This window comes from Schistocerca serialis, chromosome 7, assembly GCF_023864345.2.
Source record: "Schistocerca serialis cubense isolate TAMUIC-IGC-003099 chromosome 7, iqSchSeri2.2, whole genome shotgun sequence".
In the NCBI taxonomy this organism is placed as follows: domain Eukaryota; kingdom Metazoa; phylum Arthropoda; class Insecta; order Orthoptera; family Acrididae; genus Schistocerca; species Schistocerca serialis.
The window spans coordinates 297145155-297170486 of record NC_064644.1 but is presented as its reverse complement, the minus strand read 5'-3'; the positions used below and the strand labels follow the sequence as shown (position 1 = coordinate 297170486).

The 25332-nt window shown below is 43.7% G+C and overlaps 1 protein-coding gene across 4 annotated transcripts in view; it reads left to right on the top strand.

Annotated features, from left to right (window-relative positions):
* Positions 1-25332, top strand: part of LOC126412460 (protein daughter of sevenless) — a 251031-nt gene that overhangs the window by 189175 nt on the left and 36524 nt on the right. For all 4 annotated transcript variants that reach the window (XM_050082071.1, XM_050082069.1, XM_050082070.1 and 1 more), the window contains 3 exons: positions 5623-5751; positions 21166-21340; positions 23940-24280. In XM_050082071.1, the coding sequence (XP_049938028.1) occupies positions 5623-5751; positions 21166-21340; positions 23940-24280 (645 nt within the window). The remainder of the gene's footprint in view (positions 1-5622; positions 5752-21165; positions 21341-23939; positions 24281-25332) is intronic.

The window sequence follows — 25332 nt, the reverse complement described above, 5'->3', positions numbered from 1 at the left end:
TTTGAATAAAATTAAATCAGTTAACCACAAATGAATTTATGTAGTACAAAAGATAGTGCCTGAAAACTTGGTACAGCACAAGATAATTTAGATGAAAATCATGGTAGTTCCCAAAACTTTCAACATGTTTATTGTAGCATCTGTACATAAATTTTCCCCCGTTTTCGAGAGATTAAGTAGTGGAGTAGTTTGAGGCCTTTGCCACATAAATATTCGGCATTTTCTTATAATCCGTTTTTGATACTTCCAGAAATATTACTTGACTTGAGATCTAGGCATTTGTGATTATGGTATGCGTTAAGTGGCGGTCGATCGCTCAGGAGTGGGATACTGTTGTATTCTGTTTCACGCTTTTCTTTCGCTTTTTCTTTTTTTTTTAAAGCATGTTTTACAGGTAACGTGAAATTTGTCGGAGGACGTAAATCATTGTGACTTATAGAAGAAGGCTGGTAGGAAAGTGCCATATTATCAACCCAAGCGTCCAGGTTTTGGTCCACATTTGGCCTCAGATCTTTTTTCTGTCGCATACCTCTTCTGGTAAAAGCCGACCTTGAGGCCAGAAATATTGCATATATAGGCACACGCGAAGCAGTGCTAATCCTACGACTTTTCTGAGAAGATATATCGAAGGAAGGCAAACCTACATTCACAGCATGTTTAAATTTTTATATAAAACATTTGACAGTTTTGGCAGGGATACACACTCTGAAATTCTGAAGCTAATATGGGTAAAATAGACGAAACGAAAGGTTATCTACAAGGACATGAAAGAGAAATAGTAACTTAGAGGAGATGGTGACAGGGTTGTAGCCCTGTCCCCAGCGTTATTCAATTTGTACGTAGCGCCATGCAATGAATGAAACCAATGAGAAATTTGGAGACATAATTAAAGTTCTGAGAGAAGAAATAAAAAATTTGAGGTTTGTACGAGGGCAGTTCAATAAGTAATGCAACACATTTTTTTTCTGAAACAGGGGTTGTTTTATTCAGCATTGAAATACACCAGGTTATTCCCCAATCTTTTAGCTACACAACAGTATTTTTCAACGTAATCTCCATTCAATGCTACGGCCTTACGCCACCTTGAAATGAGGGCCTGTATGTCTGCACGGTACCATTCCACTGGTCGATGTCGGAGCCAACGTCGTACTGCATCAATAACTTCATCATCCGCGTAGTGCGTCCCACGGATTGCGTCCTTCATTGGGCCAAACATATGGAAATCCGACGGTGCGAGATGGGGGCTGTAGGGTGCATGAGGAAGAACAGTCCACTGAAGTTTTGTGAGCTCCTCTCGGGTGCGAAGACTTGTGTGAGGTCTTGCGTTGTCATTTTTTTTGATAGGGGAGTGGGTGTGGCGCCACTCCATTGATTGCCGTTTTGTTTCAGGTTCGAAGTGATGAACCCATGTTTCATCGCCTGTAACAATCTTTGACAAGAAATTGTCACCCTCAGCCACATGACGAGCAAGCAATTCCGCACAGATGGTTCTCCTTTGCTCTTTATGGTGTTCGGTTAGACAACGAGGGACCCAGTGGGAACAAACCTTTGAATATCCCAACTGGTGAACAATTGTGACAGCACTACCAACAGAGATGTCAAGTTGAGCACTGAGTTGTTTGATGGTGATCCGTCGATCATCTCGAACGAGTGTGTTCGCACGCTCCGCCATTGCAGGAGTCACAGCTGTGCACGGCCGGCCCGCACGCGGGAGATCCGACAGTCTTGCTTGACCTTGCGGCGATGATGACACACGCTTTGCCCAACGACTCACCGTGCTTTTGTCCACTGCCAGATCACCGTAGACATTCTGCAAGCGCCTATGAATATCTGAGATGCCCTGGTTTTCCGCCAAAAGAAACTCGATCACTGCCCGTTGTTTGCAACGCACATCCGTTACAGACGCCATTTTAACAGCTCCGTACAGCGCTGCCACCTGTCGGAAGTCAATGAAACTATACGAGACGAAGCGGGAATGTTTGAAAATATTCCACAAGAAATTTCCGGTTTTTTCAACCAAAATTGGCCGAGAAAAAAAAGTGTTGCATTACTTATTGAACTGCCCTCGTAGATAACATTGTAATTCTGACAGATACGGCAAAGGCCTTTGAAGAGCAGTTGACTGGAATGGATGGTGTCTTGAGAAGAGGTTATGAGCTGAAGTCAATAAACGTAAAACAATGGCAATGGACTGTCGTCGAATTAAATCAGGTGATACTGTAGGGATTAGATTAGGAAATTACACAATGAAAGTAGTACACTAATAGTAGTCGATGAGTTATGACTGACTAGCCGAGGTAAAGCGGATGTAAAATGCAGATTGGCTACGACACGAAAAGCATTACTGAAGCTAACATCTAATATAAATTTAAGGGTTAAGAAATCTGTTCTGAAGGTATTTGTCTGGAATGCAGCCTTGTACGGAAGTGAAACATGAATGATAGGCATTTCAGACAGGAAGAGAATAGAAGCTTTGGAAATGTGGTATGGCAGAAGAATTCTGAAGATTACATGGGTAGATCGAATAATCTATGAACAGGTACTGAATCGAATTGTGGAAACAAGAAATTTATGGTATAACTTGACAAAAAAAGGGGGGGGGCTCGGTTGATAGGACATATCCAAATACATCACGGAATCCTCCGTTTAGTGGTGGAGGGAAGTGGGGGGGGGGGGGGGGGAGAGTGGACTGTAGAATGAGACCAAAGGCTCGTCCGCAGCAGTAATTAGGTTCAAATAGAAGTAGGTTGCAATAGTTACGCAGAGACGAAGAGTCACGTAGGATAGAGGGTGGAGAGTTGCATCAAACCAGTCTCCGGAGTAAAGAAAGCAACACTGCATATTTCGCCTCTGCCAGTGATTTGCAAATGCGAAAAGTTCCCGAATTGTATGTTGGTTTGAGGTCAGCGTTGAACAGTAGGTCTTCCTGTAAGTAGCTGTGTAATTCACTTCAGAGGACGGACTGAGGCAAGGTCATACCACTCCATTAATGCTGTGCTTACACTGAGGCGACGAAAGTCGTGGGATACCTCCTAATATACGAGGTGCATTCAAGTTCTAAGGCCTCCGATTTTTTTTCTCCGGACTGGAAAGAGAGAAACATGCGCATTGTTTTAAAATGAGGCCGCGTTCATTGTCAATACGTCCCAGAGATGGCAGCACCGTACGGCAGATGGAATTTTACCGCCAGTGGCGAGAATGAGAACTGTTTTAAATACTTAAAATGGCGACGTTTTCCTTACTTGAACAGCGTGCAATCACTCGTTTTCTGAATTTGCGCGGTGTGAAACCGATTGAAATTCATCGACAGTTGAAGGAGACATGTGGTGATGGAGTTATGGATGTGTCGAAAGTGTGTTCGTGGGTGCGACAGTTTAATGAAGGCAGAACATCGTGTGACAACAAACCGAAACAACCTCGGGCTCGCACAAGCCGGTCTGACGACATGATCGAGAAAGTGGAGAGAATTGTTTTGGGGGATCGCTGAATGACTGTTGAACAGATCGCCTCCAGAGTTGGCATTTCTGTGGGTTCTGTGCACACAATCCTGCATGACGACCTGAAAATGCGAAAAGTGTCATCCAGGTGGGTGCCACGAATGCTGACAGACGACCACATGGCTGCCTGTGTGGCATGTTGCCAAGCAATGTTGATGGGCAACGATAGCATGAATGGGACTTTCTTTTCGTCAGTTGTGACAATGGATAAGACGTGGATGCCATTTTTCAATCCAGAAACAAAGCGCGAGTCAGCTCAATGGAAGCACACACATTCACCGCCACCAAAAAAGTTTCGGGTAACCGCCAGTACTGAAAAAATGATGGTGTCCATGTTCTGGGACAGCGAGGGCGTAATCCTTACCCATTGCGTTCCAAAGGGCACTACGGTAACAGGTGCATCCTACGAAAATGTTTTGAAGAACAAATTCCTTCCTGCTCTGCAACAAAAACGTCCGGAAAGGGCTGCACGTGTGCTGTTTCACCAAGACAACGCACCCGCACATCGAGCTAACGTTAAGCAACAGTTTTTTCGTGATAACAACTTTGAAGTGATTCCTCATGCTCCCTACTCACCTGACCTGGCTCGTAGTGACTTTTGGCTTTTTTCCAACAATGAAAGACACTCTCCGTGGCCGCACATTCACCAGCTGTGCTGCTATTGCCTCAGCGATTTCCCAGTGGTCAAAACAGACTCCTAAAGAAGCCTTCACCGCTGCCATGGAGTCATGGCGTCATGGCGTCAGCGTTGTGAAAAATGTGTATGTCTGCAGGGCGATTACATCGAGAAGTAACGCCAGTTTCATCGATTTCGGGTGAGTAGTTAATTAGAAAAAAAATCGGAGGCCTTAGAACTTGAATGCACCTCATACTATCTTACCTCCTTTTGCCCAGCCTAGTGCAGCAAGTCGGCGTGGCATGGACCCCGCAAGTTGTTGGAAGTCCCCCACAGAAATATTGAGCTATGTTGCCTGCATAGTCGTTCATAATTGCGAAAATGTTGCCGGTGTAGGATTTTGTCCACGAACTGATCTTTCGATTATGTCCCATAAATGTTCGATGAGATTTATGTCGGACGATCTGGTTGGCCAAATCATTGGCTCGAATTGTCCACAATGCTCTTCAAACAAATTGCGAACAATTGTGGCACAGTGGCATAGCGCATTGTCATCCATAAAAATTCTATCGTTGTCGTTCATAAATGGTTGCAAATGGTCTCGAAAAAGCCGAACATCTAGAAGACCCAGTCCATTCTGTGTAAACACTGCCCACACCATTATGGAGCCACGACTAGCTTGCACAGTGCCTTGTAGACAACTAGGGTCTATGGCTTCGTGGGATCTGCGCCACATTCGAACGCTACCATCAGCTCTTACCAACCTTAAGCGGGACACGTCTGACCAGGCCACAGTTTTCCAGTCATCTAGGTTGCAACCGACGTGGTCGTGAGCCCAGGAGAGGAGCTGCAGGCGATATCGTGGTGTGAGCAAAGGCACTCCCGTGCCCAAATTTCGCTGCACTGTCCCAACAGATACGCTCGTCGTACGTCCCATATTGATATCTGCGGTTACTTCACGCAGCGTTGCTTGTCTGTTAGCACTGACAACTCTACGCAGTCGCTGCTGCTCTCGGTCATTAAGTGAAGGCCGTCGGCCACTGGGTTGTCCATGGTGAGGGGTAATGCCTGAAATTTAGTCTTCTTGGCACATTCTTGACACTTCGGATCTCGGAACATTAAACTCCCTAACGATTACCAAAATAGTATGTCCCAAGTGTCTGCTTCAACTAAAATTCTGCGTTCTAAGTCTGTTAATTCCCATCGTGCGGCCATAATCACATCGGACACCTTTCCACATCAATCACATGTGTACTAATGAAAACTCCGCCAATGCACTTTCTAGTATAGCTGTACGCTGTTAAAACCATACTTTAGGTTGAGGGCAGGTGTACTGACTGCACGGGAGGCAATGACTTCTCATATAGAGTGGTCAACAGTAGACAGGTGATATAACAGGTGACGATGTTTGGGCAACGTGCGGCGGCGGTGCAAACGCATGTACCGGCTGCGATCAAAATGGAGATAGCGAGCTACAATGTTCACCGGCCCTGGTATTTTGTGTTACAGCGCTGGCGGCGTCGGTGGTTCGTGCTACGTCACTCCGGGGAGTTGCCTGGACAGTACTTCCTGGAGTACTATGCGGACCGCAACCGGCGCAAGCTCAAGGGCAAGATAGACCTGGACCAGTGCGAACGGGTGAGTCTCTCTCTCTCTCTCTCTCTCTCTCTCTCTCTCTCTCTCTCTCTCTCTCTCTCTCTGTGTGTGTGTGTGTGTGTGTGTGTGTGTGTGTGTGTGTGTGTGTGTGTAGCCGGCCTGAGTGGCCGAGCGGTTCTAGGCGCTACAGTCCGGAGCCGCGCGAACGCTACGGTCTCAGGTTCGAATCCTGCCTCGGGCATGGATGTTTGTGATGTCCTTAGATTAGTTAGGTTTAAGTAGTTCCAAGTTCTTGGGGACTGATGACCTCTGAAGTTAAGTCCCATAGCGCTCAGAGCCATTTGAACCATTTGTGTGTGTGTGTGTGTGTGTGTGTGTGTGTGTGTGTGTGTGTGTGTGTGTGTGTGTGATTTTAGAAGCTGAAATATAAGGCTGCTTAACTATTCCAATGGTAATTATTCCCCTTCCCCCTAAATAAATATACGCGATGATGATTTGGGGAGGCGGGCGAGGACAGTGTGTGGTAGCAATCATATTTCTGTTCTTCAGTCCAATGCTGTTGACAAATAATGCTTTAGAGGTTGATGGGCCACATGTGTCCCACGAGAGTAGTAAGCAGTTTAGAGCGCTGGGAAGTCGACGCCCCCACCTCAGTGAGATTCTGCTATTAGCTTTCAGAATCCGGAGACGAAGACAAGGGACAATGATCTGGATATATAGAAAGCTGAGAGTGGCAAATTGAGGTGGCGTGGGTTTATATGTGGGGCAATTCATCTCATTTATGAATATCGAGTCAGAACATTATCTTCTCAGTCCCGAGAAGGGCTGAAGTGAGTACTTGTGTGTTCTAATGCATGCATGCAATATTTTGGAATATTACTGCCTTTCTTGGTAATTACTAGGTTTCACGTAATTTGTTTTTAGTTGGGCTTATGTGTCCAAGCAAATTTCGTAGAATGTAAATGACATTGGTATGTTATACGTTACGGTTTTCACTGTCGTAATTATACATCTGTTTTGAAAGTGCCTTACACATTTTCATATTTAACATCCTGACAGTCCATCTACAAATAAAAATTGAGCTGTGAAAATCGTAGGAGTCAACGAAAACTTGGATCTAGTTAGGTTCGTAGGATCATTGAAGTAATTTTACATTAAGCCAAGGATCGACACATTAAGAGAATGTTTATCATTGCCGCACTGTGATGTTTAACTTTGCCTTATCATGTTTGTCTTTGCTTCATCATTTTTGGATTCAGTAATGAGCTTGAAAATGGGCTTATAACCCGAAACCTAGGTTGTGCGGTAACCATAATAAAATTTGTGAAACAAAGCATAAGAAAAGAAAACTGTGTTTAGTTGGAATGAAGACCTATTGTGATATTTTACTTTTAAAACACGTGTAAAATGATTTTTGGCCATGCAAGGGTTAAAATATAGGGAACGAAAATCCTTTCTGATGGTAATGCTATAAAAACAGCATTTCACTGATCCTATTGTGTAAATGTCATAAGGGTGGGATGGAGGGTGGAGGGTCATCACAGGGGTTGCATCACTTTGTCTGAGAGGGAAGGGGGACACGATGCTGGGTAGAGGATTTCTGATCGATTCGTGGGAACTGGGACAGGGAAGAGGGAGGATGGAGTTACGGTTGTCAGAAGGCCATTTGTGTATTGGAGGTTACATTGAAGGAGATGCTACGGGCTAGGTGCATAACTAAGATGGGCAAATGTTAGAATGGAGTTCTTTAGGTATCATCTTCCAATTCCAAAAGTTTGATGGTAGGTTGAGGGGGAAGGGGGGACATATTGGTATACGCGCGGCGGCAGCCAGGGGTGCGAAAGCTTAGGAGACGCTCGTGTTCTCGTCTTTTAAGTTCACAGGATGTATAGGATTTGCGAAAATGTTGCAGAGGTTTAAGGAGAGGGAAGGGGAGATATAATCATCTAGTAGAAAATGGGTTTGGGAGAAAGAAATGGTAAAATTTTGTGTCTGTGCAAATCGAAACTACTCTGGTGAAGGTGAGAATGCGTCAGATATGGCTTTTATGGAGATTGACGATGGTGGAAGTGCGACCGATTAGAAGCGTTAGTCTATTGTGCACTTGCTAATTCCGTCGCAGACTGCAGTTATGACAGAAATTCTTTTCTTATGCACAGCGTTATGCAAAGAGAATGGCGCATGTACAGAACAGAGCATTTCTAGCAATATTTTCGTTGTAGTGATAACAGACCTACAGTACAGCGACAAACGTATAAACACTGTAAGCCAGGTTTACGTGGAAAGAAAACGTTGTTCTGATATTTTCGTAAACCGGTATTTTTTTGTTCGGTTCGTCAGCCTTTGCCGAAATGTTCGTAGTTTCAAGGCACCAGAAACTTGCCATCACTCTTCCGAATTTGGTACAAAATCTGCATCCACTATGCGACCCATGGTAAAGATGTGGAGTGTAATTTGTATTTTAGTGGACTGCAGACTATCCTCAGTGTTTGCTGCAACTAAGGTTTCAGCCGTCCTGGCTACCACTGAGACGCAAAAGGAAAGCTATTAAAATGCAAGCGTAGTACTGGTTTTATACGTGGGAGAAAAATATATATATAAAATCAATGACTATGACAGATATACCGAACTTCTGTTGGTGCATTGTGAATCTGCATTTAGTAAAACTCGAATGAAATTTTAAATATTGACTTGAAAAATGACGGCAACATCTTTTTATTTACTTCTTCGTTATTATTCGTAAATATTAGTTGGAGGTATACACGGTCCAGTCACATTGATGTGATCACCGCCTATGTCCAACGTCAAAGTGCAGTGACCACTCACAGACGGAGGGGGACAGCGCTAGTAGTGGAGGGTATGCGTTGCGTGTCGGAGGCGTGCGAAAACAGTGCAGTTGTTGTGATAATATGGAAACGGAGCAGTTTATATGACGTCAAAACGGGCACGATCATTGGCTCTCGTACCAAGGGTGGAAGCATTTCAAAAACGGCCATGTTTGTAAAGTGTTAGTGTACCGCCGTGAATGAAGTATACCGTGGATTGCAAAATAGCGCCATCCAAAACTGACGCTGAGGCAACTGTGGTGCACCACAGGCCGTAGGTGACAGAGATGAATGGCGGCTGCGGAGACGTGTAGCATGGGCGAATATACGTGCAACTGTTCAGCAGCGCCCAGATGAACCAAGGAACAGCGTCTCTACAAAGGCTTTTCAGTGAACGTTCTGCGTATGAAACAAGTGCCTGGTTGATGCATCCATGTTGTCTGCTGTTCATTGGCGACGAAGGCTGGAATTTGCACTCCATAACAACAGCTCGACGTTCAGTGAGTGGTGACAGGTGGCATTTTCAGAAGACAGAAGGCCGTTGGCTTGACACATCTGAAAGTAAACAGCCTGCAGCAATCGACGGAAGGGTCCGTACGAGAGGAGGGAGCATTACCGTGTGGGGAATGTTCTAATGGCTTTCCCTGGGTGATGTCATTCTGGAAGGCACAGCGGATCCCTGCATATGCAGTATTTTTCTCCTCGACATGATGGAACCTACTAGCAGGACAACACAGCTCACATGCGCATCCGTGGTTCGAGGAAAACGAGGATGAGTTTATCGTACTCCCCTGGTCATCAGTCTCTCCGGATTTTAAGCCCAACCGAGAATTGTGGGATCACCGCGATCGGGCTGTGCACGCCTTGAATACTCAGTCGAGAAACCTAGCACAGCTGGCCACGCCACTGGAGCCAGAATGGCTCCACATTCCTGTCGGTACCTTCCAGGAGATCCTCGACTCTCCCTGCAGCTCTTGCAGCAGTCCGGTTTGCTGAAGGTTCGACAGGTCACTTCAATGTGCCAGGACAGTGTATAATTTTTATATCACTTTTACATGTCTTTTTCTTTATGTTTTGTGACAAATTAAACAGAGGCGGCGGCAGGGATATACAAGGTCGGCAAAATAAAACTGGCACGAAAAGTGATTACAATAAGAATGAAAATCACGGAAGAGGATGGACATCGCCACCTTTGACTTCCATGCAGCGCTTTGCTAGATTTATCAAACTGTGAGACATGCAGAGCAGGTCTGCGTGAGGGATATCAGCAGTAGCGTTTTCATTCTGCTGCTGTAGCTCTTCGAATGTGCGAAGTCTGAGTGTATCTGTTCCTTCAGTTTGAGGTAGCCAGGAGGTTGCATTGCCTCAGCTGACTGACCTCTCCTCACCGACCACCTCATGCATTCGTGACAAGGCTGTCGAGGCGGTGCGTGCTGTTGCTCCGTCTTTCTGCAAATATCCATACAGTCGTTCATCTTTTTTTTGAGTTGTCTACATATGCATTAAGCACTGTCTTGACATGCTAGTTAGAATGAACACTTCGGTAAAAGAATCTCGTTATGATGAGGACACCAGACTCTGGGCACAAAACAACAATCTAGAGGTTACGCAACAGCTCTTCAATGTACTGCTGAAGATTAATGAAATTTCTGTGTAGTTTGGACGGTAGGAGGTTCGAGTCCTCCCTCGGGCATGGGTGTGTGTTTGTCCGTAGCATAATTTAGGTTAAGTAGTGTGCAAGCTTAGGGACTGATGACCTTAGCAGTTAAGTCCCATAAGATTTCACACATTATTGGACGGTAGGAGGCGAGGTACTGGCGGAATTGAAGCTGTGAGGACGGGTCGTGGGTCGTGCTTGGGTAGCTCAGATGGTAGAGCACTTGTCTGCGAAAGGCAAAGGTCCAGAGTTCTAGTCTCGGTCTGGCACACAGTTTTAATCTGCCAGGAGGTTTTACTGGTGAAGATTTTTTTTTATGCGTAATATCCCACGTTTCGTGAGTTGACATACGGTGACATACCGAATCAGGCCTCATTGTAGAAAGGAAAAAAAATCTGAGGATTCAAAAGTCATGATGCTAGTTCACTCACAAAGTTACCGGCGAATTGAAACACGTCAAAGTTTGTTTGGGCGCTGTAGCTCTTGTACGACAACCAATCTGTAAGGATACAGATGCAAGCCGTTTTTGATAATGTTTCGATACGATGATCTCTTAATTCCTACTTCTGGTGTTGACTCTTTTCGTATGGTTACTATTACTATTCGCTACAGAGCCCGTTTCGTGCCATTTTGCTTCTTAAGTTTTGCGCTGCAGACTTTGCTGAAAGTTTTGCCAAAACACTTAAACACTTAGGGAAGCAGTTCTAAACACGTTTTCCACGCTCAACTCTCGACATTGAACACGCGCTATTTAATCGCGAGCAATATTTCGTATTGCATTCAATGGTCGCTAAACACGTCTGTGTTACAGAAACGTAATTACACAGCGAAATACCCGGGGCAGAGCATGCGAGAGATGAACGTATACGCAGGCGTGTGACAGCAAATCACGGTTTCCATCATTTTCTGTGCTAGGCAGTTCTCTTGTTCATTGACAAGGACCCATTCCATTCGGCGTCAATCTTATAAATATTTTCCGAGCCAGTTTTATTTTTTCGCAGCCTGTAAATGCTCAAACGATCTCCTAATTAGCAGCAAAACACGCAAAGATGAAGTTAAATATAAATGTGGCTGCAAATCACGAATCTAAACGGAGCAGTTTGTGTCGCAGCTGGGGAAAGTACAGGGTGATTCAAAAAGAATACCACAACTTTAAAAATGTGTATTTAATGAAAGAAACATAATATAACTTTCTGTTATACATCATTACAAAGAGTATTTAAAAAGGTTTTTTCGCTCAAAAACAAGTTCAGAGATGTTCAATATGGCCCCCTCCAGACACTCGAGCAATATCAACCCGATACTCCAACTCGTTCCACACTCTCTGTAGCATATCAGGCGTAACAGTTTGGATAGCTGCTGTTATTTCTCGTTTCAAATCATCAATGGTGGCTGGGAGAGGTGGCCGAAACACCATATCCTTAACATACCCCCATAAGAAAAAATCGCAGGGGGTAAGATCAGGGCTTCTTGGAGGCCAGTGATGAAGTGCTCTGTCACGGGCTGCCTGGCGGCCGATCCATCGCCTCGGGTAGTTTACGTTCAGGTAGTTACGGACAGATAAGTGCCAATGTGGTGGCGCTCCATCCTGCTGAAATATGAATTGTTGTGCTTCTTGTTCGAGCTGAGGGAACAGCCAATTCTCTAACATCTCCAGATACTGTAGTCCAGTTACAGTAGCACCTTCGAAGAAAAAGGGACCAAAAACTTTATTGGCTGAAATGGCACAGAAAACATTCTCTGTAAATTGTTTATACCAACGTTTAATACACCACCTATCAGGAGGTTTAACACCATACTTCGTTCGAAATGCACGCTGAACAACTGTCGTAGATTCACTTCTGCCGTACTCAATAACACAAAAAGCTTTCTATTTGAGCGGTCGCCATCTTAGCATCAACTGACGCTGACGCCTAGTCAACAGCGCCTCAAGCGAACAAATGTACAACTAAATGAAACTTTATAGCTCCCTTAATTCGCCGACAGATAGTGCTTAGCTCTGCCTTTTGTCGTTGCAGTGTTTTAAATTCCCAAAGTTCTGGTATTCTTTTTGAATCACCCTGTATAATAAGACAACTCATCTGCTGATAAAACAATTTTATTTGCTTACAGTTAGATGTATCTGCTGATAATCTGGCAGTTGACCGCCCTAAAACCGTCAGTAGACTAATCACCCACTCACTACCCGCTCCCGAAAAGAAAACCGGGAGACTGTCCCTTATTTAGTCATTACGAAGTGACGTGGCGCACTGCTTGAGGCAATGGACTCGCTTTCAGGAGAAGGGCCATTCAGATCCCCGCCTGGTCGTCCAAATTTAGTTTTTCAATGGTTCCCCGAAATCTGCTAAAACGACTAGTGTCACGATGGTTACTTTAAAACCGACGCTGTCAGTCTCGTAACCCAGCCTTGTCTTAGTCCAGTTTCTTCTTCATCACTAGCGTCCTCGTTGTTGTAGAGACATTAAACTTCAATCTTCCTCCATTGTAAAGTCCCCAAACAATACAACATGAAAATTTAATGAAAAATAACATAAGTAATTGCTTTCAAGGACCAAAGTGAAGATAAATGTAATAGTTCCAACAAAATAATAAAGAAAATAAAAACTGACCAAGTACTGAAGAGCTCTTAACTGGAATTCTGTGTAGGACAGTGGCTGTACCCAGTCTCACAGAGAAAGTGAATGCTGGATCCACATTAAGAAGCAAAGTTGTAGAAAGTGTGGATAATAAATAAAATTTCTTAGAGGAATGAAAGGCTGCCGGAAAACAGACAGGATTTAAATTTAGACAGTACGAGAGGAGGCACACTATTTGGTCAGAAGTATCCGGTCACCCCTGTATAATGCAGAATTAACCACCAGATGCCACGAGAGGTGGACCCGCCAGTATAAAAGGAGGTGGGGAATATTGTGTTGTCAGTAGAGAAGCAGTAAGAGCAGAATAGGTCCTTTAGGAGAGCTCATCGACTTGCTGCCACGGAAGCTCAGCGTGTTCGGTCAGAGAGGCGGTAGCTCTCTCTAATAATAATAATAATTAATAATAATAAAACTGAGTAAAGGAATCAACGATCAACTTGAACCGATGAAAAAAATAAAAAATTAGCCGGCACGGTAGCTCAGGGTGTTCGGTCAGAGAGCTGGTCGGCCTCTGTAATAAAAAAAAACTTAGTATCAACAACGAACTTGAACAGGTGTCATGTGGGTCCGCAACGACCAAACACAACGATCAACGAGGGAAAAAAAAGTGGCTAGCGTTGCTGTCTTTGGAACACGGGGTCCCGGGTTCGATTCCCGGCCAGGTGGGGGATTTTCTCTGCCCCGAGACTGGGTATTTGTGTTTTCCTCATCTTTTCATCATGCTCATCATCATTAGTGACGTGGCTAGATTGGATTGTGTAAAAATTAGGACTTTCTATGGGCGCTAATGACCGCGCAGTTGGGCGCCTCACTAACCGATCATCATCATCATCATCATCTCATCATCATCATCATACTAGTCCACGTTAGAAGTCACCTGAGTAACAACTCCATCATGGACACTTCAACCGTTCTAAATCTTCCAAAGTCAACTGTTGGTTATGTGATAGTGAAAGTGTAAACGTGATCTAACAACCACAACTAACCATAGTCCGATTAAAATGACATACACTCCTGGAAATTGAAATAAGAACACCGTGAATTCATTGTCCCAGGAAGGGGAAACTTTATTGACACATTCCTGGGGTCAGATACATCACATGATCACACTGACAGAACCACAGGCACATAGACACAGGCAACAGAGCATGCACAATGTCGGCACTAGTACAGTGTATATCCACCTTTCGCAGCAATGCAGGCTGCTATTCTCCCATGGAGACGATCGTAGAGATGCTGGATGTAGTCCTGTGGAACGGCTTGCCATGCCATTTCCACCTGGCGCCTCAGTTGGACCAGCATTCGTGCTGGACGTGCAGATCGCGTGAGACGACGCTTCATCCAGTCCCAAACATGCTCAATGGGGGACAGATCCGGAGCTCTTGCTGGCCAGGGTAGTTGACTTACACCTTCTAGAGCATGTTGGGTGGCACGAGATACATGCGGACGTGCATTGTCCTGTTGGAACAGCAAGTTCCCTTGCCGGTCTAGGAATGGTAGAACGATGGGTTCGATGACGGTTTGGATGTACCGTGCACTATTCAGTGTCCCCTCGACGATCACCAGTGGTTCAAATGGTTCAAATGGCTCTGAGCACTATGGGACTCAACTGCTGAGGTCATTAGTCCCCTAGAACTTAGAACTAGTTAAACCTAACTAACCTAAAGACATCACAAACATCCATGCCCGAGGCAGGATTCGAACCTGCGACCGTAGCGGTCTTGCGGTTCCAGACTGCAGCGCCTTTAACCGCACGGCCACTTCGGCCGGCGATCACCAGTGGTGTATGGCCAGTGTAGGAGATCGCTCCCCACACCATGATGCCGGGTGTTGGCCCTGTGTGCCTCGGTCGTATGCAGTCCTGATTGTGGCGCTCACCTGCACGGCGCCAAACACGCATACGACCATCATTGGCACCAAGGCAGAACCGACTCTCATCGCTGAAGACGACACGTCTCCATTCGTCCCTCCATTCACGCCTGTCGCGACACCACTGGAGGCGGGCTGCACGATGTTGGGGCGTGAGCGGAAGACGGCCTAACGGTGTGCGGGACCGTAGCCCAGCTTCATGGAGACGGTTGCGAATGGTCCTCGCCGATACCCCAGGAGCAACAGTGTCCCTAATTTGCTGGGAAGTGGCGGTGCGGTCCCCTACGGCACTGCGTAGGATCCTACGGTCTTGGCGTGCATCCGTGCGTCGCTGCGGTCCGGTCCCAGGTCGACGGGCACGTGCACCTTCCGCCGACCACTGGCGACAACATCGATGTACTGTGGAGACCTCACGCCCCACGTGTTGAGCAATTCGGCGGTACGTTCACCCGGCCTCCCGCATGCCCACTATACGCCCTCGCTCAAAGTCCGTCAACTGCACATACGGTTCACGTCCACGCTGTCGCGGCATGCTACCAGTGTTAAAGACTGCGATGGAGCTCCGTATGCCACGGCAAACTGGCTGACACTGACGGCGGCGGTGCAAAAATGCTGCGCAGCTAGCGCCATTCGACGGCCAACACCGCGGTTCCTGGTGTGTCCGCTGTGCCGTGTGTGTGATCATTGCTTGTACAGCCTTCTCGCAGTGTCCGTAGCGAGTATGGTAGGTCTGACACACCGGTGTCAATGTGTTCTTTTTTCCATTTCCAGGAGTGTAGTTGACGTCTGTCACTTGCAGGCACAGTGTTGCCACATCGGCTGCCGGCTACTGCTCGGTTATATATATATCACACGACGGTTCACTTCACAAATGCTGTTGGTGGTTAACGCGGAGCAATGTTGGTCTGACGGAAATGCGAGATGCTCTGTTGACAACTGATTTTAAGTGCCCAATGACTGAACTGCGGCAGACGACGCGTTTTGTAGCACTGAATTTAAACTCGTGTCCTAAACTTGTGATGTGCAATGTATTTGAGAAAACGGTGGCCAACAATCAGCGATAGAACTAAAATCACGATCTCTTTGTTCACAGCGATTAAAGCTAACCTCTCCGAGCAAACTCAAGATAGAAACAAACTGTAATTTCTCGCTATCATTCATTTGTTACCTGAAACTATTCTCACACTGGCTACACGAACTGCCACTTTCCCGACCGATGAGCAGTCATGGTTGGCACTTTGTTGTAGATTATAGACTATACTGGCAGACTCCAAATGAAAAACTAATGATAGGAAGAAAAATAAGGGCAAATAATAAAGTCAATACGATAAAGAAAATGACGCGGGAAGTTTTAGAAATTAAAAAAATACATTTAAATCAATTGAGTAAAAATAATTATGATTCTTTTGATGATATTTAGAAGTAAAAAAAAAAATGCTCTGTGCTTCACGAATTTCGAACCAACGAGTCTATACACGACAGGTTAATGCTTTTAACCCTGCTCTACAGCACTACAGTGCGTCAAGAAGTTACATTTAGGAGTCTGATATTCTAACGATGAATAGCAGCCTTCGAAAATTTGATTTCGTATAATACCGTGCGAAACTTTTGTAGTGCAAGCCGATCTATGTGATGTAGCGACCGTAGCAGCAGCGCTGTTCCAGACTGAATTGCCTAGAACCGCTCGGTCAAAGCGGCCGGCTATTAGTGTTTCATGCTGTTCCATTAACATATTAAGCGCGAGAAGAATGATTGTTTGAATGCCTCTGAGCGTGCATTATTTATTCTAATCTTACTCTCACTATCCTTATGTGAGCGATACGTAGTATGTTCCTATAGACACCATTTAAATCCGGTTCTCGAGACTTTAACAAACTTTCTCGGGATAGTATAGTCTATCTTCAAGAGTCGGCCTGACCATTCGTGATGCCCTTCTCTGTATACGTTCGATACTCCTTGTTAGTCATATCTGGTACGGGTCCCACACACTTGAGCAATATTCTAGGATGCGTCGCACGAGTGATTTGTGAGTAATCTTCGTTGTAGACTTACTGCACTTGCCCAATACTCTACCAATAAACCGAAGTCTACCACTCGCTTTACCCACGTCTGAACCTATTTGATCATTCCATATCATATCCCAACAGTGTGTTACACCCAGGTATTTGTATGAGATGCCGATACCAGCAGTGACTCGTTGATATTATAGTCGTAGGGCACTATGTTTTTTCATTTTGTGTTGTGGCTTGGCAAGAGAGCCAACCCACTATGAGAGGAAGCCGAAAGGCACGCGTTTTAGCTCACGCAGGCTGGCGTGATGTCTGGAACAGATCAAGGAAATTAGACTAGCAAAAAAGGACGTAGCTGTGGAATACTTAACTTCAATCCATAAATGGTGAACATCGCTCTTGACGGTACACGTTTTACAGCATCAATAGTAACTGGTAATGGCGCCTTGCTAGGTCGTAGCAAATGACGTAGCTGAAGGCTATGCTAACTATCGTCTCGGCAAATGAGAGCGTAATTTGTTAGTGAGCCATCGCTAGCAAAGTCGGCTGTACAACTGGGGGCGAGTGCTAGGACGTCTCTCTAGACCTGCCGTGTGGCGGCGCTCGGTCTGCAATCACTGATAGTGGCGACACGCGGGTCCGACGTATACTAACGGACCGCGGCCGATTTGAAGGTTACCACCTACCAAGTGTGGTGTCTGGCGGTGACACCACATGAAGTGTACAATTTTACCTTTCTGAATAATTAAAAGCAAGACCTCTGTACGACTTTGAAATCTTTTCAAAATACGACTGAACATTTATGCAGCTTCTTCTGGAGTACTTCATTGCAGATAACTGCATCATCTGCAAAAAGTATTGTTCCTATTGATATTGTCTGAAAGTTCACTAATATACAACATGAATAGCTAGGGTCCCAGCACATTTCCCTGGGGTACACCCGAAGTTACTTTTGCGTCTGACGATGACTCTCCATTCAAGATAAAATGCTGTGTGATGAAGTACCAAATTAAAGGACCATATCTAGGATTCAGGTTCCAAAAGCAACAAGAAAGAAAGCTGGACAAGGTGAACTGACTAATTATTGTTGTGGTAGAATGAGATTTGCACTCTGCAGCGGAGTGTGCGCTGATATTAAACTTCCTGGCAGATTAAAACTGTGTGCCGAACCGAGACTCGAATTCGGGACCTTTGCCTTTCGCGGGCAAGTGCGCTACCAACTGAGCTACCCAAGCACGACTCACACCCCGTCCTCACAGCTTAGAGCACTTGCCCGCGAAAGGCAAAGGTCCCGAGTTCGAGTCTCGGTCCGGCACACAGTTTTAATCTGCCAGGAAGTTTCTTATTGTTGTGGTAGTTTGACAGCGGCGAGCGATTTGGGCGTGACGTTAGCGCTCTGACTGGAGGAAACGAGCTCCAGCCAGTGAAGTGTCAACTATCAGGTAATTTTAATTGGATAACAAAACCAGGGACTGTCGAGCATTGTGGAGGTTGGTTGAAAAAGACTTTGTGAAATTAGCAAAAGGACTCAGTCTTAAGTTTCAAAGTGCTAACAGCAGTCCAGCTAACTAAAATACTGTCTGTGGACAGGGAGTTAAAAAGAATGGGGTACAATGCACAAGCACATCTTTTTACGAGGGCTGTTCAAAAAGTATCCGATTTTATTTTTTATTGTTGAAACCAACAGTGGTATCGGGGCGCGGGCGCGCGCTGCCGCTGTCTTGCTCAAACCTGATTTTTGTTTTTATGAATGCTAGTCGTTCACAAGCGTACACGTGGTAGTGGTAGTCGCCATATTTTCTGTTATGGGCAAAACGACAAAAGAAAGTGGAACAATGCTACTGCGTCAGCTTAAAAAAGAGCTTTGCGATTCTCAAGTTGAACAATCCACAAGATTAGACAAGTGTTTGGAGGACGAAGCAATGTTTACTAGACGGATAAGGAAGTGTTACAACCGTTTCAAAGATGGCCGCACATCAGTAAAGAGTGAAACACTGTCAGGTAGGCCTTAACGTCCGCAAACGAGGTTGTTGTTGATCACGTAAGGATCCTGGTGATTCAGGATAGATGAAATTGCAGACTAGTTTAAAATCAATGTTGGATCCATTTTAACGAAACATTTGTACATCAGGATCTCAGCAAAATTTCTGCCAAAGTTGCAACTGAGCAGAAGCAATTTCATTTGGAGCCTGCACAGGACTTGCTGTATACTGTGAACAGTAATCCCAACTTTAACGCAGTGATTAGTAGTTATGAGTCCTGGGTTTATGGGTACGACCCAGAAGCTAAGTTCCAGTCATTGCAATGTAAGCACAGCTGGACTTGTGGGCACCTGCTCATCATTCTCAATTCAAAGTTTTAAAACAGGCTTTCCAGCGATGTTTCCAGTGGTGGCATCGGGACTGGGAAAGGTGTGTAGAAGCTGAAGAAGATTGCTTTGAAGGTTGGAGGTGACTAGTGTCAATTATATCCAAATAAAGATTGATATTATAAATAAGTCACATACTTTTTGAAAAGACCTTGTAAGGGCGATGCTTGAGGTGGTGTGAAGAGTGACAGTGTTGGGACAGTGGTTAACTGGAGACGAGTGGTTTGGAGCAATGAATTACGTTAAGTCATTGCAATGGAGGTGTTCGGGTTTGGTGAATGCCTGGAGAACACTATCTGCCGTCATGTGTAGTGCAAACAGTGAAATACTGAGGAGGTGGTGTTACACTATGAGCATGTTTTTCATGGTTTAGGCATAGTCTGCTTATTGCACTTAAGAAAATGCTAAATGGGGAAGTATGTGAAAATATTTTACAGTATGTGTTCTGTATACACTGGAGGAACAGTCAGAATGTCAGGATTATTCGTATCAGCATGACAATGGCCCCCCCCCCCCCCCCCGACCCTACCATAAAGTAGCATCTATGAGGGAATGGTTTGTGGACAACATTTCTGAAATGGACTGGCCTCTCCAGAGTTCAGACCTGAACCAAATGGAACCTCTGCAGGATGAATTAGAACTGAGACTTCATTCCAGACACCATTGTCCGACATCACTATCTTATCTAGGTTTGGCTCTTGAGGAAGAATGATCTACCATTTCTCCTCAGACATTCAGATACCTTGTTGAAAGTGTCCTCGCCAGCATTCCAGTTGTCATAAAATCGAAGGTTGGTCACACCCCATATTGATCTACAGTAATAGGTGCCCGGGTACTTTTTGTCAGATGGGTTATTGGCTCAGTGAAAGAGAAGACTAGAATCATTTTGAGTGAAACAAAGTTTGGGTGATAATGGACAATGAAGGCTTATCTGTAAAAGCTAAAAATTATAATGTAGGGCAGGGCCACATTTAGTCAGGCTGACATGGCTGCAATGTAGCCTCAAAAATTTTACATTGAATGGAAATGTCAGTGTTTCAAAATCATGTTGTGGTCCTTTTATAATCATAAAAGCCATGATGTAATTCATATCAACATTCTCCCAAATAAACCAACAGAAAATAAGAGCATCCACCTCCCTAACCTTGCACTCCCTCTGATCAAATTCTTTTGTGGTTCGCAGTCAAGCATGTGGTACCTCTGTTGGCACAATTGCGAAGACTTTTGAAAGAGCAGTTACTGCAATGTTGGCAAACTGAAGTGAGTTTCATTTTACGAAGGGTATGAAATATACCATGTTATTATACTGAAAATTGCTTCATGACGTAAGAGCAGAATTGACACGATTTAGAATGGATGGTGGATTGGATCTTGACACATGCTGCTTCTTTTCTGAGGAGTCTTTCTATTTCTCCTGGTGTGATTCCATATTTTACTTTGTTGTTTATGTTCAATGTAGCAAATATTTCAACAGTGGTAAGAGGTTTTTCCAACCTCTCTTACTCTCTATTGAAATGCATTACTGCTACCTATTACACATTCTATTTCCAAAATTTTTTTCCCCCTGACATCACCCGCCACTCTCGTACTGAAACTCATGGTTACAAATTAATTACCACGTAGCATAATTGGAAATATAGTGCTCTTAGTCTTCTGTGTTGTCATGATTTCTGTACATTGCCTGGAAGTTTTAGTAATTAATTTTTCACTTTTCATTACAATTGTTCTCCATGAACTGCCAATCTGTTTTTCTTTCAGTAAACTTTGACCAGCCTAACAACAACTTGTGTATGAAGTGTGTTTGCTACTTTATACTTAATTTTTTCTGTACATTAAAGACTGAACTGTACAATGTTGTGAGTATTCTTCTTGGTGTGATTCAGGAAATAGTGACCTCAATTTAACCAGCAAATTGTCACCTATCATTCATACAGAGAAACATCAGTGGGTACATAACTATTATGCCTTTTGAATAATACTGCAACAAACAATTAAATAAGAATGATGAATATGGTAGTTAATTTCTGTCGTACTTTTGAGAATATTTGGAACAAGTGCATTGAAATATTGTTGTGAACTGTTTGTCAAACAGGTTGATGCAGGTTTATCATTTGAAAACCGGAAGGTGAAGTACCATTACATGTTTGATGTCCAAACTCCGAAGAGAACGTATTACCTTGCAGCTGACTCGGAAGAGGACATGAACAAATGGGTTGAATGCGTATGCCAAGTTTGTGGACTTAAGGCATACCAAGATGATGATGTTGGTACGTACATACTTAAATGTGAAGAACTGAGTTTTAGAGATTGCAGCTCAAGACATTATTTATATGATACCAATGTGTAACATTCCCATACACTTTTATGTTTCGATATGTTAGATAAAGGAAAGGCAACTACTCACTTATAACTGACTGATGTGTGACACACAAAAACATGTCTTTACATTAGCTTTTGAGCTGTTGCTCTTTGTCTAGTAAAAGTACAACAACGCACAATCACACAGACGCACAAATGCACACACCTGCTGTTTATTTTGATATGTTGTTGAAAGGATTTTGTTTTTTACACCAGAAGTGCAAGTGGACAAAACTGTGCACACTCACAATCTTACTTAAATGAAAGTGATCAATTACACATTACTTTCATCTATTACTTGCAATAAAATTTTAATGACATGTAGTATAGAGAAACTTTTTAATAAAAAGTGCATAATGGCAAATTTTCAGCCTCATTTTCTTTGGTCTAAATCTCATCGTAGTCAAGTTTAGAATTGGAAAAAATAGTACGTAGTAATTACTTTGAATATTTAATTGTTGTTGTAGTCCAAATTTGTATTAAATGTGTAAGAAATGTAAGTATAACTGTGCATAGTTAAACTTGGGAATGCCATCTCAAAGTTCTTTACAAGTTTTTGACTGAGGTTTATTGTAAAGGAGAAATGAATGAGGAAGCACTTTGTTGATGCTCCTCGATAGAAGAGCAGACTCACCTGTAAAGAAGAGAAGCTCTCATCATGAAAGCAAAGGTTTGTGGCCTCCATGAAGAATCATAAAATGTAAATCCTGAATTATATATGGTGAAGAGAGTGAGTGTGTGAAGAAGAGAACTTGTCACAAATAGTCATCTTTTCTGATAATCATATTCCATCCTATATTATTGTCCATAAATTAAAATTAGAATTAATATTTTACAGACAGCAAAATACAAGTCAGCCACTGGAGTAAGGGGAATTGGCAATGAATAAATCATTGATGTTCCCCTTAAAATAAGCATTCCCCCCCTCCTGAGGAAAATCACCCCAATACTGTGTAGGACAAACTCTACCATTGATATTGGCCTCAGTTTGCTGAGTTAGACTGTCCAAAAGTTCCTTCAAGTATGTCACATGGAGCAGAAGCCACTCATTGAAGATTAGATCTTGCAGAGCCGCCAAATTGTGGGGAAGTTGATTGCTATGTTCCACTCAATGTTCCAAATAGTCTGGGGTTAAGATCAGGTGATGTAGCAGGCCAGTCTAGGTGCTCTAGGCTGCTGAGTATCCATCACACCAACAGCTTGTGTGTGCAGTCCCATGATCATGGCTGTTTTCAACTCAGAAGACAGGAGTGTCTGCAGTATAGCCTACTTGCCATGAGGACGTAGAAGAAACACTAGTCAGCTGGTTCAATTAGCATCCTGTTAATGCTTGTCGTAGCCTGAATGAGTAAGACCCAAGCCATACAACACATCTGAAACATCACAGAATCACCTCCGATGTGAACTATACCTGCCAAACACCGTATGGAGCCATTTGTGCACTTGATGCCATGTTTCGTTGGACAAGAGACAAAACTGCTACTCTTGGGCCACACTGCACACTTTGAGTGAGCTATCGTCCAATTTGTGTTGTTGGGCTGTTGAAGACATGAGGCATTACTGATCAGTATCAGCAAATTCCCTTTACAATGTTTGCACAAAAAACTGTTTGAGATGGACCTGCATTCCCCGATAACTAGAGAAATTCCTCTTGGAAAACTGATTGTCATCAACAAGGTGTGACACACTTCTCCAGTTCCTGTGGGTGAGAACCTCCTTACCATCACTGTTCTTATACCATGTTAAATGGATGCAAGTAGCACACCATTTGTTGCAGACAACTTGGACAATCTCCGCTGATATACCAACAAAATGGGCATCATTATTCTTCATGTGGTCATGAGCATGTCTAAACATGATGGTTCCTTTTTCTTTATGCCATTCTTGCATCTCCATTCCAACCCATCTTAATGCGCCGATTTGATATGCCCAAGTGGCAGATCCACACTATTTCACTGCCACAACTAGTGTAAGCAATGGAGGGTCGCATGGCCACATGATACCAAAATACAGCACACCAAAGTGACCAGTGTGCTCATTTAAGGAGGTGATTATTAACTTTGTCTGGTGACCTTGTGTTTTATAATTATTTCCCTCACTGAAACGGTGAAACAAGTTCTTCCATTACTTAAGTAACCATTTATACATGGAATAGTGTTACCATATCATATCTGTATTTTGTACTATACATTTATATAACATTGTGAGACATATCAATAGCTAACAACTACTTTTTGACATTTCTTGAAGCTCGCAACTGTATTTGTATGGGAAAATTTAAAAATTGGAGAATAACAAAAGTGAAAGTCAACAAACAATTCATTAGCTGCAGTGAGACTTATCAGATTGCAGGAAACTATGGAGTGAATTACTGTATTTTTAGCAAAGATCTTAAATAAAAGTGGTTCTCAAATAAACATCTTCCTATTAAATTTTTTATTTGTGAATTGATTTTGTACTGGGTAAAATGATTGTTTTAATAGTAATAGAGGATTTCTCTGTTTGTAGATGTGGAGGAAGCAGCAGATGCAGTACAGCTCCCTATGTTGCTTGTAGCTGCCGATGGTGCTGCTGCTGTTGAATGTGTGCCAGAGATGAGGGGCAGTGCCACAAATATCAGTGCTACAAATACAAGTACGAGTGCAACGGACTCGCCACCAGTATCACCAGTTAGCACTGTCTCGGGTCCATACATAGCTATTAGTGAATGCATATCAGGGCATCCACTTACAGGGCCAGAGGATAATCTGGACGAGCTGCTGCAGCGTGATACTCATATATTCATGACCCGTGCCCATTATGGACTTGTCAACACAGAGTATGGTACAGCTGTCCACCAAGCTCGAAGTGTAAGTATCCCTAATGCTTATATAATGCAAAAATGATCACAGACTGTGTTTTGAGATTGATTAAAAGTTGGCATCTTAAGTGAATTGCCTTCTTGTCATGTTGATGTAAGTACTTGTTTAATTAAATATTATTTACAGGTTACGTAATTTTGCATGTTGATGCAGGTGTACACACTGGCTTGTTAGATTTTCCTGGAACTACATGAATTGCTTCATTGATAAGGCATTGTTGGAGAATTTAATGAGAATTTAGGAGTCCTTTGCTGTTGTTGTTGTTGTTGATATTGTTTGATGACAGTATTTACAATGTTGTGACTACCGTTAATGGAATGTTTGACACATGCTGTGTAAAATGTGAATCTACGCATAAAAATCTACATGAGGATAATAGTGTGCTTCCAAGTGTTTGCTGACCTGTTTCCATTTTATCCACATCACTTCAATGACCGGTGGACTCCAACCATTCTACAAGTACACATAACAGCAAAACTTGCAGCACTTGAAGAAGTTAGCTGGTTTGGTCATTGAAATATTGTGCATAAAATGGGAACAGTTATTTGGCAGAACACCCAATAGCACACTATTAACCAGTTGTGCTGAAAAAATTCTGTAACACACTTCTCCACGAAGATATTTCTTTATAAATGTAATATGTACTAAAATCTGATTAAAAATACTTGTCATCAGATGTTTGTTACATGACACTGCACCGAACGAGGTGGCGCAGTGGTTAGCACACTGGTCTCGCATTCGGGAGGACGACGGTTCAATCCCGTCTCCAGCCATCCTGATTTAGGTTTTCTGTGATTTCCCTAAATCGTTTCAGGAAAATGCCGGGATGGTTCCTTTGAAAGGGCACGGCCGATTTCCTTCCCTAAACCGAGCTTGCGCTCCGTCTCTAATGACCTTGTTGTCGACGGGACGTTAAACAACACTAACCTAACCATGACACTGCATTATTGCCACATCATCTGTGAACTGCACATTAGTTTGGGCTCAGACAACAGGGAGCAGGCCCTGACAACTCCAACAGTCCACAGTTGCTGGCAGCA